Consider the following 17298-nt stretch of genomic DNA (forward strand, 5'->3'; position numbering starts at 1 on the left):
TCTTTTTATCTCCCTCTGTCATGCTGCATCCTTAACCAAAATATTTTTCCTCTTTTACCCAACTCAGCTGTGGGACTGTGGTGTGCCTAGGAAACAATTGCATAGCAAGGTATTAATCCCTTTCCAGGTACCCCTGCTTCCTACCTCCAGGAATATGTGGATTTGTTCATCTGTTACTGGGAGAAGAGGAACCATTTATTCAAGTACCAAGCCAGGGAAGGAAAGAAGGCATGAGATGGACTTCAGTCTTGCTCTCAGCCATCAGATTGGGAATATAAGAACCCTAACTTCTCATGACCTCAAAAAAGAAATGAGAATTTGTAACTGGATGTCATCACAATCAATCACCTTGGGTACAATAGAGGGAGGGAAGGAAGGAAGGAAGGAGGGAAGGAAGGAGGGAGGGAGGGAGGGAAGGGAGGGAGGGGAGGGGAGGGGAGGGGAGGGGAAGGGAGAGGAAGGGAAGGGAAGGGAAGAGAAGGGAAGGGAAGGGAAGGGAAGGGAAGGGAAGGGAAGGGAAGGGAAGGGAAGGGAAGGGAAGGGAAGGGAAGGGAAGGGAAGGGAAGGGAAGGGAAGGAAGGAGGAAGGAAGGAAGGAGGAAGGAAGGAAGGAGGGAGATGACAGCATGAGAAGCAGTCCATATCCAGGCATGTACAATTGAGCTCTCTCTGCCTGCTGAGGGTCTCTAGGTCTTCATTTGTCTAAAACATCAACAGAGGACTGAGAAACCAGTGCATGTAAGAAAGATCTGATTGATCACTACCTTGAGTAAGAAAAGAAACCCTTCTGACTGATGTCTGGTGCTTTGAGTTTTAAACCTTTTATTCAGTGTTTTATAAAAAATTTAATTATCAGCTAATTCAGGGCCTGGTAAAGACAAAGGAATTTTCCCTGATCTTTGGCTAAAATATTCCCCAAAACACTTTTGCAAGTCACTTTCACGCCTTGAGTGCATTTCCTCATAGGTAAAATGGCAATGATAATGCTTAGCTTGCAGAGCTGCTGCGAGGCTGTATGTGTCAGTAGGTGAACACTGAATAAATAAAAGGTAGTGACCCTTCCTCATGTTTCATGGGTCCTTCCAAAGTAAGATCTAAGCCTTATTTATCTCCCTTCTTTTTGATTCTTGTTGTCCTGACTGGTCTCAGTTTCCGCCACTGTAAAGTTCACATTGGACTACAATAAAACTGGCATTCCATTCACCAGAATCATCCTTCATTGACGTTTGCTTTGGCCCACGTATGGGGCTTCAAAAAGGAACCTGAGCCAAGGTTTATAAGTTGAATAATTTTACATAGAGTTCTGGAATGCCATCTTCCTAAAAGGCAGCCGATCTGGCAACCGTGAGTCCACATTCCTGCATGGCAACAACTGAGCCAAGCACCAGCTGCCGCCTTAGGTAGAGTGTGCACTGTCACTTTGGCCAGAGCCCATGAGGCCTGCTCAACTTGTTTACATGACATGTTTGATCCTGTAGGTGTTGCAATTTGTGGCCCTCTGGACGACTGAAAACAGCCCATGCCAGGCAGAGGGTAAGTGCTTAATTACTGAATGAACAAATATTCTACCCTTTTTTCTCTACCATTTTCTTCTCTAGCCATGTTAACAAGAAATCTCAGTTATTGTGTGGGGTGATTCTCACTTTGAGACATGAATTGGACAAGTCCGTTAGAGTCAGGATAATCTATAGTCTTACTGTGTTAGACCGTGGTAACAAACAACCCATATATCACAGTGCCTTACAACAACAAGGGTTTATTATTTGTTCACGCACACAAACCTAGAGACAAAGTGAAAACATTCTAATGCATGGATACGTACATGAGTGCACAGGTGTGTCTGCAATCACAAGACAAATGAAAACTCTGGCATATGAATTCACACAGAACCCCATTTAGAGACTGATCAACTTAGATTGCACAATCCTGCTATGATAGGAGACATCAAAATGCCCCAGCATCCAAAGGAGTAAGGGATACAGGTACAAGAATATCCACCTTCAGCCAAGGAATTGCCCTATATAAGAAAAAGGGTCTGAAAGCTTATAAAACACTTAAGGCATAAAAAATGATGTTAAGCATTTTGGACATTAACCATTTTGCACATTCAGAAACAGGATTCCAAATAGGCAGTGCTCTATGGAGGCCTCCTCCTCTGGGCTCCTAGCTCAAGAGGGAGATGCACCCCAGGTGGCCAATAGGCAGCGAGACGGAGCTGGCTGGCCTGGGGCGGAGAGAGGGGCTGGGAGGCTGGAGTCCTTTATCTCCAGCAGGAGCTGTAGACAGAAAGGAAGGGGCCAGAGCCAGGTCACATCCATGTCCCCTCCCGGCTCTCCCCTTTTCTGTGTGTCCCACCCAACCAAAGATTGTCACCTGGACTACTGTGCAGACCTCTTCCTCTCTGATTTCCCCATCTTGAGGCCTGGGTCCCCCCATCCCTCCATCACAACCACCACCTGTCTTTCTGTCAGGCCCAGGGTCTCTGAAAATTCTCCTCCCTAGCTCTGGAAGGTTCTCTGGCTGCTCACTGCCCACAATTGCTGGTCTAGCCTCCTAAGCCTGGCCGGCCAGACCTCTGTGATTTGTAGCCTCTCCAGCCTCGTCCCCTTCTATCCCAGTGTTTCCTCCAGGCTTGGTTCTTCACTCACAGATCATTTGGGTCTGGGAATGCCTAGCCTTCCCTCTTAGCCTCCCCAGGTGTTTATCCCTCCTCCCAGCTCCTCCATCATGGACATGTAGCCAGAAAACACAGCTTGCTTGCCAAGGCATCCATGCTTCACGTCTAGACTGGAAGCTCCCTGCAGACAGGGACCAGACCTCCTTCCAGACCAGACCCTTACCACCTCTGTATGTGCCCCCCAGACTGCAGCAGACCGCAGGGGTCTGGGTGGAGAGCCTGGGCTGGGAGTCAGCACACCTGGTTCCTCCACTTGAGATGCTGCATGCTCTAAGGCAAGTCCCTGCCACTCTCCGGACCTCAGTTTCCTTGTTTCTTGACATCAGGGCACCGCACATTTGCTGTTCAGCACACAGCTCAACAAACTGCAGATTCACTGAACAGCCCTCAGCTGCCATTTCAAGAGTCGGACTGAGGAGCTTGGGTGCCTGGCCCCAAGGAAGTTGAACCTACTGCCCCTGATTTCCCTGTTAGAACCTGCTTACCATGAGGCACTCTGCCCCCGCCACCCTGTTCCCAATTCTCCCCGCCCCACATTCTCCCTCCAAGGAGCAGGCTACCTGGTGGCACACAGGGCTGGTGCAGGGAGATGGAGTCAGAAGGGGCCTGGAAAGAGCCTCTCAGAGTCAGCAGAGCCTCGGCGGCCTCCAGCTTCCGCTGCCACTCTAAGGAGGCAGAGAGCGCAGCCTGGTCCGAGTCTTTGGGGGCCTGCAAAGCAAAGGGCGTGAGAGAATGGGCACTGGAAACCACACCTCCTCCCAATGTGACAAGTGCCCCTTCAGCCCTGAGTTCCCTGGAGCCCCCCGCCCCCCAAGGCCTTCTGCTCTTCCCATCCGCTAAGCTCCGCCCCTCCCAGGGTTCTGGACCCCACTACTTTCCCAGGACCTGTGGCTGCAGTAGAAGAGGGTCAAGGGTGGCACAGGGCTGGAGGATCAGAGTTGAGCATCTAGAAACAAGGAGAGGAGAGGCCAGGGGATTAAACCCTCTGACAGACACATACTACCAGTAGACAGAGAGGGGCAGGATTTTGCAATAGCTGGATGTCGAAATCCCAATGCCTGCTGGACCATTACTCCTTGTAGCTAGGGCAAGTCCCTTGTCCTGGTTGGCCTGTTTTCTTTTCCATACCTCTGATTTCTATTTCTTTCCCGAGACACATATTCCTGCCAGCATTTTCCTCCCAGGGCCATGGAGAAGATTACGGGAAACCACAGGTGTCTGCGTTTTAATCCGCAAAGCACCTGGAGAGATGTGATTACTGTCCCTGTTCAGGGACTGGTTCTCGCCTCCATATTGCCCAATCCCCATGCGTCTTGAAGGACAAGTCTGGCTCATCTCCAGGAAGCTTTCTCTAATGGCCTTCACCATCATGGCCTCCACTTGTCAGCAGGGCCTTCTATCCTGTCTGTCTGCTTCATGTGGAGTGACGGCTCTCATTTGTTGGAGGCCTACTATGTGGCGGGCCTGTGTCAGTCCTCTTTTCAGTGCTATAGATATAGAATATTGCCCCCAGTATACCCACAAGGAAACGGAGGTTCGGACACATAAAGTCACCTGTCCAAAGTCTCACAAATAGGAAATGGCAAAGCTAGGAGAGCCCTGTCATTGCCCATTAGTCTTAGAAGCTGCCTTCTCCTTCCCTTTTTCCTCCTCCTTCTCCTCCCCCCTGTTCCTCCTCCTGTCTCCCATGGCACCAAGCACAAGGTTGGGCACCCAAGACACAGCCAGTTCCATGGTCCTCACTCCACTCACGTGCTGGGCTGGGCAGGGGGCCCGTGGGGCTCCCCGGAAAAAGAAACCATCAGTTGCTGCTCCAAGGTCGCCGGAGTGCAGGGCAGAGACAAAGGTTCTGGGGGCTTGCCGAGCAGCAGAGCCCCTGGGGAGCTCTCCTGCAGAGGCAGAGAACATAGGTTGGAGTCACGACCAGGCCATCCATGGAAAGAGAAGGTGTGGCCAGGTTCTGGGATGAAGATAGGAGCCCAGGCCGTTGGAGTCTGAGGATGTTGAAGACCAGCCAGTCTCAGCTTTCATTTTGCAACTGGGGAAATTGAGGCCCAGGGGGAAGAGTCTTTTCCCAAGATCACAAGGCAAGTTGGTGGTAGGGGCGCAGATGGAACCCTGTCTTTTGGGGGCACAGTGCAAGGGGTCTGGGCAGTGGATGGTGGGAGCCTCCCCCGCTGGCCACGGACTCTACTTACCTGCTCCGGGGTTTCGCGGGCGTGGGCCTCAGGCTGCAGCACGTTGCTCTCCTTCCCAGCTGTGAAAGACCAGGGACGGCTCTGCTGAGCCTTTCCTTCCCCGTCCCTCCCACAGGCCCCACCCCACTTTACCCACCCCTAGTCTCAGGTCTCACCTCACCGTGAACCTTCTCAACCCCCCAGATCTCTCCTTCGGACAAACACTTGGCGGATAACATTGACGACGTTTTATGCTTGGGCAAGTTAAGGTCCAGGGAGTAACTTGCCCCAGGCCGCACCGAACTTTGGTGACAGGACTGGTGACAGAACTACCCATGCGTCCTCCACCCAAACTCAGGCTCCCTCCCTGGCCAGGGACACTCACTGAGGGCTCCTGCTTCCACGGCCAAATTCTTGACACGGGTGTGAGCTCTGGCAGGGACAGCCATAGTCTTTATCAGTCCTCGAGCCAGGTGCCTCTTTAGCCGAGCCCGCTGCTCCCTCTTCAAGGCACTCACAGCAGGCAGGATCCTGCGGTGCTCCCTAAAGTGGGGGATTGCACGTCTAAGGTTAGTCACATTTAGAGGAGGCCTGGCCCCTCCCCGTCTGAGACACCATACTCACGAGAAGAGGGTACAATTGTGACACTTGCAGGCCTGGAAGAGGCAGAAATGCTTGTGGCCCCTGATTTGGGTAGTGATGCCATGGTTGTGGCAGCGGTCACAGCGACCTATAGCTCTTCTGGGGCCAAGTTCAATCCCCCACGGGGCTCCAGTCTCACGCCCTGTGGTGCATTCGGAGTCAGAGGGGCAGCAGGGCGCAGCAGGTATTTCTTTGGGTTCCATGGTTCTAGGGTCAGGAGCGGAGGTCAGAAAGGCCACATGATCCCCTGCCCCCAACTGTACTTCCTCTGCCCTTGGAAAGCCCTGTCTGGGGCGGCTGGGTTCTTCTTCTCTAGCCTGCTCACTGCTGGAATGAGATTGGCCCTCCCTTCCTCTCCCATGGCTTTCTCCAGCCTTCACCCCGACCTCCCCGCCCAAGCTGCCTCCTGCCCAGGAAGCCCCACTCACGCACAGCCCCTCCCAGGAGACCTCGGCGTCGCGGGCCCGGTCGCACTCCGTCCATTCCTCACTCTCCTCGCTACCTTCCCCCCCCACAGACCCCATTTTCAGTCGCACACACGCACCCATGCCCGCTTCAACAGTACCGCACCCCTTCTTGTGTGTCGTCCCGTACCCTGCCCAACCCAGCTGTTACTCCCGGAATCCCCCTCACTCGTCTCCCCCGCCCCTCCCGCGTTCATCCACGGCCCACACGGCCCCTGCTCCCTGCGCCGGCTCCGTTACTCGTCGCGGCCACGCCCTACGTTCAGTCCCCTCACGGCCCATTCCGGGGTTTCCTCGCCCCCCCCCGCCGCTTTAGTTTAGTCATCCTCTTTTCCCCCTTTAAGCTGATTTCCCTCCTGTGCCCCATGAAATCATATTGGCCCCCGATCCCCGGCCCTCTCAGTTATTATTTTCACGGATCCCGCCGTTCAGTCCCTGGATTCTTCCTTGGGCCGATAGACACTCCTTGAGCGCCCTGTGGGTGCCAGGCTCCCATCCAGCCACCACGCACCTCCTCAGCGCTGTGACTTTCTCCTGGCCCGCCCCTGTCGCCCTCACGAACCCCGGCTTGGCCTCCACAGCCTCCCAACAAGCTTCCACACTCCTCCCCACACCTCGCAATTGTGCTCGAGCACACCCGCTCCCCTCCCGTCACCAACAGCCCCCACCCGCCACCTTGAGTGCCTCAGTTCCCCAGGAAGCCGGACCCTTCGCTACCCCCCACTCGCCACCTGCCCACTTCTGGATCAAACGCAAGCGGACCAGTCCCGTCCAGCGGCCAGAGGCCGGGAGCTCAGGGGCCTGGGGCCAGGGGTCCTCCCGACAGGGGTTCGGAGGAGAGCGGTTGGGGTGGAAGGGGACATCAGGGGCGGGTGGCGGCACCCTGCTGAGGTGGAGGAGAGGGGAAGGGGTTGGGGAGGCAGAGCCGGAGCCTGGGAGGAAATAAAAGGCATGGAAAATGAGGATCATACTCCTGACGCCAGCCTGTGGTTATCACAGCCTTCAGCAGGTTGGGATCAATCAGCTGAGACTGGAGGTCTGAGGGAAGACCCCGCTTCGGCTCCCCTTCCCGCCCTCCGACAAAGGCCAATCAGCTGCAGCGCTGCCTTCCACCTCCCACCGCCGGCGCCTGGCCACCAATGAGCTTCGAGATGCCCTCACGCCCTCGCGCTCTGGCCACGCCCCCTTCGCCTCTCCGTGCCGCCTGCCAGTGAAGAGAGTCCCTGGGCCCGCCAGGAGCACCTCAAGTGAAGTTGAGCTTTCAGCTCCTCACGGCTTGTTTCCCGGACTCGTCCCTCTTTAGATGTGAAATATTTCGTGTGCGTGCCTTTTTCAGTCATGTTCTTGGTATTCTGTAATTTACCTTTTAAAAATTCAGTGTGTGTTGTTAAAATCGATCTGTATTCCTGTGGGAGGGATTCTCGATTGGGGTGACTTAGCACCCCCAGGGGACATTTGCCAACGTCTGGAGGCATTTTCGTCCATATTTGTGTGTCTCTGTTTCTGACCTCCCCGTTATGTTCCGTAGACACATTTGTCTATTCCTGGGCCAATACTACATTATCTGAATTTTCATCACTTCACAATACATCGTGACGTCTGCTAGGTCAAGTCCCTACATCTTATCCATCATCTCCAAATATATCTTTGCTATTCTTTGCCTTTTGCCCTTCCATATACATATTAGAGCCTGCAGTGTCAAGTTTCCTGAAAACTCAGTTGTAACAGATTTGGAATGCCGCTTTGCTGAATCTAGGAATCAGTGGGGGGAGAATTGACTATCTCCCCCTAGTCAGCCCTCCTGGTTACCAACTTGGGATGTCTCCATTTACCAGGCTCTTTAACTCTCTAATCGTTCAGTTTAGCTTTAGTTTTATCTTCTGTACAGTCAGATCTTGGACATCATTTCTTGTATTTATCCCAAGACAATGTAGAGTGTTGGTGCTCTTGTATTTGATGTCTGTTTAAAATGACAGTTTCTATTTGGGTCTAATTTACACAAATGCATTTGACGTGTTAAAAAGTATGTTGATCTTAAAGTCCACCACCATACTAAAGTCTCGTTATACCTAAGAAATTTTCTGTAGGCATTCTGGAGGTTTCTGTGAATCTATGAGTAGTGGAAATAGAATCAGACCTCTGGGTTTCTTACTGTGCTGGCTGGCAAAACCAGCACAAGATCTAATAGCGATGGCGAAATTGGACTGCTTTGAGTTGTTCCTGATTGTAAATAGAATGCCGCCAGTGTTTTCCTATTACAATGGTCTCCCTGTGTTTTCCTGTCCTTCCCTCCTTCTCTTCCCTTCCCTTTCCTTCCTTTCCCTTCCTTCCTCCCTCCCTTCCTTCCTTCCTTCCTTCCTTCCTTCCTTCCTTCCTTCCTTCCTTCCTTCCTTCCTTCCTTCCTTCCTTCCTTCCTGTCTTTCTTTCCCTTTACCAGATTAAGAAACGTATCCTTACATTCCTAATTTCAAATGTTGCCTTAAACATTGGGAATAGATGTTGAATTTTCCTTTTTGTCTACAAGGAAATCATCAGGACTGTATTTATTTAATCTGTGAATACAATGGCTGTCATGGATAGGTTTTTCCAAAACCTTTACCAAAATTTAACTTATAATCAAAGAGGTACAAAAATCATTAATGATTTTCTTTTAAAGTTAAGCATACACATGCAATTATTGATAGCATCTAGAGCAAGCCACAAAATATATTAGCAACACAAAAACCTCTTTCATGCCCCCTTCCACCTATACTTTTTCTAATGTTAAGTCAGCGTTCCTCTCCTGAGATAATGGTAGCTTAGCCATGGCATGTTCTTTGTGTACATTACAGTGGTGTACAAATGTACACGGGAATATTAGGTTGCATCAGAATCACCCAGAGAGCTTGGTGAAACACAGACTGCTGAGCTCCATATCCGATTACAGGATTTTAAGTGGAACCCAGAGTTTGCTTTTCTAACAAATTCCCTGATGATGCCGACACTGCTGGTGGGAGGGAGGGACCACACTTTGAGAACCACTGCACAAGAGAGGAGCGCATAAGGAACACCGAATTATACATCTGCGGCCGTTAACCACTCCTGGCCAATCTCAGTTTATACATATCCTCTCCCTCCCCCACCTCTAGATTATTTTCAAGCAAATATCAAAAAAGTACAAAACTTGTACATCTTAATTGATCTTATTTGATTTGTAAATATTTCAGTTTGTAATTCCAAAGTATGAGAAATCCATTTTCTCCCTAGCTTTCTATTTTGAAAACACACAACGTTGAAGGGGTAATAGAAATGAACAATCTTTTGCCTAGATTCACATTTCCCCATCGCTTTATCTCTCTCTATTTTTTTTTTCTTGCTTAACCATTCAACAGTTCTGAACACTTCACCCACTTACTTCGGCATGTATCTCCTAAACGCTAGGGTGTCTTCCTATGCAACCAGATTACCATTACCAGCCTTGAAGAAATTTAACAGTGATATGGTAATATTATCTACGTCCATATACGGTCCATATTTAAATTTCCCCAATTGTCCCAGAACTATCCTTTTGAGAGGTTTCTTGGGACATCCACAATCCAATCAACCATCAAACACTGCATACAGTTGTCATGTGTCTTTAGTGTCCACTAATCATAAACAGTGCCCCAAACAATTTTTTAAATCTTCCATGCCAATTACATTTTTCCACCGCCTAGGCCTGTTGTCTACGGCAGTGTCCCACAATACGGGTTTCCCCGATCGTTGCCGCTTGTTTAGATTTATGTTGAACATTTGGGGTATGAATATTAAGTAGGTGATGAGGAGTTCACATTACATCACATCTGCAGGCTCCTCAGGCCAGTTGGTCTAGTTATCGGTGATGCCATTGGTACTAATCAGTGTAGTCGCTTGTTTAAGGTGCTGGTCAGACAGATTACTCCATTGTGAAGGTATCTCTGTCCCTTCGCAATTAATAAGCAGCCTGTGGCATGATAGTTTGATACCATTTGGATATTCTGTTCTCCAACCAAATTTCACCTCTTAGCTTTAATATCCATTCGGGGCTTTTGCCTGATGTGGTTATTACTTTGTGGGTTTGAAAGTGGTGATTTTCTAATTCTATAATCCATTTCTGCTTTTGTTGGCGGGCACTTTGCTGTAAAAAAGACCATCTGATTCCCATCCGCCCTCCACCTTGCTGTTGTTTTTCATGGTGTATTTGCTGCAGCAGAACACAAAAAACTATTTATTTGCTTTTGGAAAGAAATATAAAGAGAATAAAGTGAACAATAGTAAGCGAAATGTAAGCAAAAACATGATGAGTTTGATAAGAACTTCCCCTCTACCAGTCTAAACAGATTGACAAAATCAGTTACCTGAGATTAGAATTAACTGGCCAGATTGACATCAGTTGCCTGAGATTAGAATTACCTGGCCAGCAAAAACAAAGAAGAGGTTTTTGTTAATTACTAAGAGGATCTGAGGTTGTTAATTTGGCCAGCTAGGAAATGGCATGGATCTCTAGACACACACACACACACACACACACACACACACACACACACACACACCCCACACACATTTTAGACAAAGGCATGGTAAAAAGAAATTGTTATTTCAATTACAGAATGTATGTTAGACAATTGTGAGGCCATATATAATATTTTGCAGAAAGCAGAAGACCTTCAACTAGGTCGCCAAGCAAATGCCCCTATAATACACGACCTTCCTAACAATATGAAACAATAATTGATTCAAAATCTGAAAAACCTCAGACGTTTTGTCTCCAAGAACTTTCCAATTTGCAAAGACATGCTTGCAACATAAAAAAATTGAACTCGTGGCACAGATATTCTGGAATTATTCCTATCCCTTAGAAACAGAATTGAGCTAATTATGAAAGATACTACAAAAACTAGTTCCTCTGATGAAAGACAGGCATCTGGCTGTTAGGTCAAAAACTGAATTTCATTGTCATTTAAATCAAGAGTCTGATGCTTCTCTTATTGCTTCTTTCCACTGTATGATTCCTGCTGAAAACAGAGGGGGTTAGCTTCCTAAAGTAGGCCACATGAAAAGTTTCATGAATATAGTTATGAAACTCATTCAGTAAGTATGTGTGCAAATGCAGCAAATCATCACAGGTTTATTTTGTCAGTCATGGTTGAGATGTGTAAGTTTTATTGATCTTCTTTTTTAAAAATCCTGATTTTCGTTTTATTGATTTCTCTATTGTTTTTCTATTTTCCATTTCCTGGATTATTGTACTTCTCTTTCATATGCCCTTCCTTCCCCTGGCTTAGGGTTTCTTTCGCTCTTCTCTTTTCTAGTTTATTGAGGTGACAGCTGAGATTACTGCTTTGATATTTTTCTTTTTGTCTGATGCAAGAGCTTAATGGTATACATTTTCCTTTCAACAATGCTTTAGCTTTGCCCCACAAACTTTGATCTGTTTCATAACCATTTCTATCCAGTTCAATTCACTTCTTGATGTCCTGGAAGACTTTCCCTTTACTAGTCTGTCTTTTTAAATTGACAAATACAATATAATTTAATATAATAAAATATATTTATATAATAAAACATATTTATGATGTACGATATCTTCATATAAGTATGATGATGTTTTCATGTAAGTATACATTGAGAAATTACTAAATCAAGCTAATTAACATATGCATTGCCTCACATGCTAATCGTTTCCTGTGGTGAGAACACTTAAAATCTAGTCTCCTGGCAAATTTCAAGTACACAACATATTGTTATCATCTAGAGTCACCATGGGGTACAATAGACCTCTTGAATTTATTCCTCCTGTCTAACTGAAATTTTGACAAATGTTGACCAACACCTCCCCAAAGCCCCCAACCTCCAGCCTCTAGTAACCACCATTCTACTCTCTACTTCTATGACATCGACACTTTGGATTCGACAGTGAGTGAGATCATGAGTATGGAAGGCCACACTCCCCACTAGACCTCTAGACCTTCGCTGGCATGAGTGGGCACTGGGCCATAAGGTTTTCGCAGGTGTTTGGCTGCAGTAGAGCAGTCACTGTGAAAACGTTTTCTGTCTTATTAGGCCGCCCCTTTCTGTAAGTTAGGCTAGAGGGAACAGGCTTTTGTGAGGTTTTTTGTTTGTTCCTTGGCTTGCATTTTTCATTTTGTTTTGTTTGTCTGCCTGTGCCTTTTGGCATTTCCAGTGGCTAGTTTCTTCAGCTCCAAGTCTGGGATACATCTGACAGAAACAAACCCGGGGCAACTTAACCACAATGTCCCTCTGAGGTCCCTAGTTGATCTGCTTTCTTCTCTCCACTTTTCAGAGTCTTATGTTTGTTTTATATGTACTGTCAAGGATTTTAAGTTGTACTCACTGCGAAGAATAGGGAAATGTATGTCTACACCATCTTCCTAGAAGCAACAGTCCATAAAGTTAATTTTTTATTTTAAAAAAGTGTAATTGGCAAACAATAATTGTATCTATTTATGGGGTGCGATGTGATGTTTTGATATATGTACACGACGTGGAGTGATTACCTCAAGGTAATTAGCCCTCCCCTCATCTCACCCTACCTATCCTTGTGTGTGTGTGTGTGTGTGTGTGTGTGTGTGTGTGTGTGCCTGTGCTGAGAACATGCTAAATCTACTCTTTTAGCAATTTCAAAATATGCATTACATTATTTTTAACTAACGAGGCTGTGGACTAGATCGCTAAAACTTGCTGTTCCCGTCTAACTGGAACTTTGTACCCTTTGACCAACATCTCCCTTTTCCCCATCCCCCCACCCTCAGCCTCTGGTAAGCCCCATTCTACTTTCTGCACCTATGAGATGGACTTTTCTGGATTCCCCATATGAGAGAGGTCTTGCAGCGTGTGTCTTCTTTTGCCTTTTATTTTTAGTTGACAGGTGGTAATTGTACATCTTGATTGGGTGCAGGGTGATATTTGGATACATGTGTACCATGTGTGATGATGAAATCAGAATAAGTAGGATATCCATCACTTCATTTATCATTTCTTTGTGTTGACAACATTCAAAGTCCTCTCTTCTAGCTTTTGAACATATGAAATAAATTATTGTTACCCATATTCACCCTACAGTGCTATGGAACACTCGAACGTATTCCTCCTATCTAGCCGTAATTTAGTATCGGTTAGCCAGACTCTCCCTTATCCTCAACTCCCCTCTAACACTTCCCAGCCTCTACTAACGGCAATGCTACTCTCTACTTCTATGGGCCCATCTCATTTAGCTCCCACATATGCGTGCGAAGGCGTGGTATTTATCTTTCGTCTCTGAATTATTTCACTTAACGTAACATCCTCCAGGTTTATCCATGTCGACTCGATGACAGGGTTTCATTCTCTTTCATTGTTGAATACTATTCTATTGTGTATATATACACCACATTTTCTTTATCCAATCATGTGTTGAGAGATACTTAGGTTGATACTTAGGAATAACATGGATCTGGTGTTGGGCAGATGGGAGGGAGGGAGGGATGGGCATATACACACATGATGAGTGCGATGTGCACCATCTGTGGGATGGACACACTTGAAGCTCTGACTCAGGTGGGGAAGGGTGGCAAGGGCAATATATGTAACCTAAACATTTGTTCCTCCATAATATGCTGAAATAAAAAAAAAAGATGAGAAATAAAAATGTAAATCTCTATTAGCATATGGCATTGTCTTGTAAGTATAAAATCCTAAGGAATCCACTAAAATACCTTAAAAATAATAATTGAATTGAGTGAAGTAGAAGGATACAATGTCGATACAGAAAAGTAATTTCCATTTCCATAGAGTAGTAAAAAGAACATCAAATATGAAATTAAGAAAACAATTCCATTTGCAGTAGCATCAAAAATAATAGAATACATAGGAATAAATTTAACAGAAACTTATGAAAACACAAAACATTGTGGAAAGAAATGAAAGGACATAAAAAATGGAAAGACGTTCTAATCCCTGTGCATTCCTGGTAGGAATGTGAAGAGGTGCAGCCACCTGGGAAAACAGAGCCACCTTTCCTCAAAACACTAAATACAGAACGACCATATGGTCCAGCAATTCCACCTCTGGGTATATATCCCTCCCAAAATGAATACCAGACTCAAAAAGACATTTTACATCCATGTTCACAGCAGCACTATTCACAATAGCCAAAAGGTAGACACAACCCGAGTACCCACTGATGAAAAGATGGATAAACAGGAGGTGGTATATGCATGCAATGGAATATTATTCCGCCTTAAAAAGGAAGGAAATTCTGACACGGTGCATCATGTGGTAAACGTTAAAGACATTATGCTAAGCGAATAAGCTGGTCACAAAAGGATAAATGTTGCATGATTACCACTTACACGAGGTTCCTAGAAATAGTCAAAATCATAGAGGCAGAACCTAGTATGGTAGTTCCCAGAGCCTGACAGTGGATGAGGAGTGCAGAGTTCATGTTTAATGGGTATGGAGTTTCATTTGGGGAAAATGAAAAAGTTCTGGAGGCGAATGGTGGTGAAAGTTGCACAACAATGTGAATGTCTTAATGCCTCAGAGTTGTACACTTAAAAATGGTTATAATGTTAAATTTTATGTTGTGTGTATTTGATCATGATTTATAACAAGAAAAACTTGACATGGCATGAATAAACCTTGGAAACATCATTGTAAGTTAAAGAAGAAAATCACAAAAGACCACACACAGTGCGATTCCATTTATACAAAATGTCCAGAATAGGCAATTGGGAAAGTAGATTACTGGTTGCTTAGGGCTCAGGTGAGGTGGCTGTGGGGGAATGGGAGGTGGCAGGCAACAGGTATAGAGTATCTTGGGGACCTGATGAAAATATTCTAAAGTTGATTGTAGTGATGGCTGCTCAGCTCCTTGAATATGCTGAAATGAATTGAATTATAAAGTTTAGATAGGTTAGGGGAATAGTATGTGAATTTTGCCTTGATCAACTGTTCTAAAAACAGGTGGATTGAACCCCTTTAAGAACAAAGAATATTGAGTGAGTCGTCAACAGCAGACCTTCACAAAAGGAAACGTTAAATGAAGTTCTCCAGGCAGAAGTAAATTGATATCACATGGAAACTTGGAATGGCCAAAAGGAATGAGTGAAACCTATGGCTATATATAAAAGATAGCTTTTTCTCATTTTACAAAATGTATAAATGATAACAGATTGCTTAAAATAAATTAACATAAATGTGGAGCGATGATTATAACACATGTATGTTATATGTAGAAGTAAAATGTGTAACAGCAACTCTGCAAAAAAGCAGAGGAGAAAAACTAAGGTATATACTCTAGTGAGGTTCATACATTATATGTGAAATGGTATAGTATTACCTGAAGATAGAGTGTGATGAGTTAAGCTTGTATATTGTAAGCCCTAGAGCAATTGTTTAAGTAAAATGAAATGCATATAGCTAATAAGACAGTAGTGAAGATAAAATGGAATCCTAAAACACCCAACCAAATTATGAGATGAATAAAGGGATGAGAGGAACAAAGAAAAAATGGGACCAGTTGAAAACAAATGTTGAGTTTGTAGATTGAAACAAAATATATTGATTTCCATTAAATATGTTTTTTGTCTCAAGGAAATAGGAAAAGAAGAAAAACTAAGCCCCAAGTTAGCAGAAGGAAGGACATAATTAGGAAAGATTAGGGCAGAAATATACTAAATAGAGAACAGAAAACCAAAGGAAAACAATCAATGAAAGGAGGAGTTGGCTTTCTGAAAAGATAAACAAAATTAACAAACCTTTAGCTAGACTAAGAAGAAAAGAGAGAAGACTCAAAGGAAGAAAATCAGCAATGAAACAGGAGACATCAATCCTGATGCCACAAATATAAAAAGGAACATAAAAGACTGCGATGAACAATTATGCGACAGCAAATTGGACAACCTGGGAGTGGATAAATTCATAGAAACATACAACCCACCAAGGCTGCATCATGAAGAAACTGAAAATCTGAACAGACCAATAAGGGAGTAAGAAGAGTGAATCAGTAATTAAAAACCTCTCACTAAAGAAAAGTGCCGGACCAGATAGATGGCTTCACTGGTGAATTCGAACAAACACTTTTAGAAAATTAACACCAATCTTTCTCCGATTCTTCCCAAAAACTGAAGAAGAGCGAATACTTCCCAGCTCATTCTATGAGGCAAACATCACCCGGATACCAAAGCCAGACAAAGACACCTCAAGAAGAGAAAATGACAGGACAGTGTCCCTGTTGAACATAGATGCAGAAATTCTCAACAAAATACTAGCACCCCCCATTCAACAGCACAGTAAAAAGGACCATATACCTCGAACAAGCGGGATTTATCCCTGACATGCAAAGATGGTTCAACATATACAAAGAAAATAGTGTGATGCACCACACTGGCAGGATAATTGCATTAGATTTAAAGGATCTAAAGACTGAGGAAATGATAAAGATTGCCAGAATCGAAGAAAATGCAGACCTAGCTATATGCTCTCTACATAAACTTACTTTGCATATAAAATCTGAGTAGGTTAAAAATAAATACATGGAAAAAATATATACCTAACAAACACCAATCAACTGAAAGCAGAGTCTATATATGAATAGCACATACTTCATAACAGAGAATATAACCAGAGACAAAATTGTGTATTTCATGAAGCCAGATGTAGTGCTGGGCCTTAAAACAAATCTCAATAAATTTAAAAGGGTTGATGTAGTCCCACTTTTTCATTTTTGTCTATGTCACCTAAGCCTTTGCTGTCATATCTGAAAACTGATTTTCCAAGGCCAATATCAAGGAGCTTTTTGCTCTAAGTTTTCTTCTTGAATGTTTATGGTTTTGGGTCTCATGTCTATGTCTTTAATCCATTTTGAGTTGATTTTGGTGTGTGGTGTTAGAGAAGCGTCCAATTTTATTCTTTCACATGTAGATATTACGTTTTCCCAGCATGGTTTATTGAAAAGACTATCCTTTCCCCCATTGTGTCCTCTTGGTGCCCTTGTCCAACATTACTTGACCATATATGATTGGCTTAATTTATGAGGTCTCTATTCTGTTACACTGGTTTGTGTGTCTGTGTTTATGCCAGTACCCATACTGCTTTGACAACTATAGCTTTGTGATATATTTTGGAATCAGGAAGAGGGACCTCCTCCACTTTTGGTCTTCCTTCTCAACATTGTTTTGGCTATTTGGGGTCTTCTGTGTTTCCATGTGGGTTTTAGAATTGTGCTTTCTATTTTGGTGAAAAATATCATTGGAATTTTGAGAGAGATTGCCTTGGATATGTACATCACTCTGGATAGTATGGACACATTAACAATACTAATTCTTCCAATCCATGAACAC

The 17298-nt window shown here is 45.0% G+C and overlaps 1 protein-coding gene across 1 annotated transcript; it reads right to left on the minus strand.

Moving 5' to 3' along the window:
- Positions 1-740: 740 nt before the first annotated feature.
- On the minus strand, positions 741-5824 carry LOC142865840 (doublesex- and mab-3-related transcription factor C1-like). The gene is made up of 7 exons (XM_075999253.1): positions 5478-5824; positions 5239-5396; positions 4875-4933; positions 4429-4565; positions 3562-3622; positions 3237-3384; positions 741-2275 (listed from the first exon to the last, which is right to left on the minus strand). The coding sequence occupies exons 1-7, from the start codon at positions 5696-5698 to the stop codon at positions 2163-2165; spliced, it is 897 nt and encodes a 298-aa protein (XP_075855368.1). The 5' UTR covers positions 5699-5824; the 3' UTR covers positions 741-2162.
- Between the last annotated feature and the right edge of the window lie 11474 nt (positions 5825-17298).

The sequence above is a fragment of the Microcebus murinus genome, chromosome X (assembly GCF_040939455.1).
Source record: "Microcebus murinus isolate Inina chromosome X, M.murinus_Inina_mat1.0, whole genome shotgun sequence".
Lineage (NCBI taxonomy): Eukaryota > Metazoa > Chordata > Mammalia > Primates > Cheirogaleidae > Microcebus > Microcebus murinus.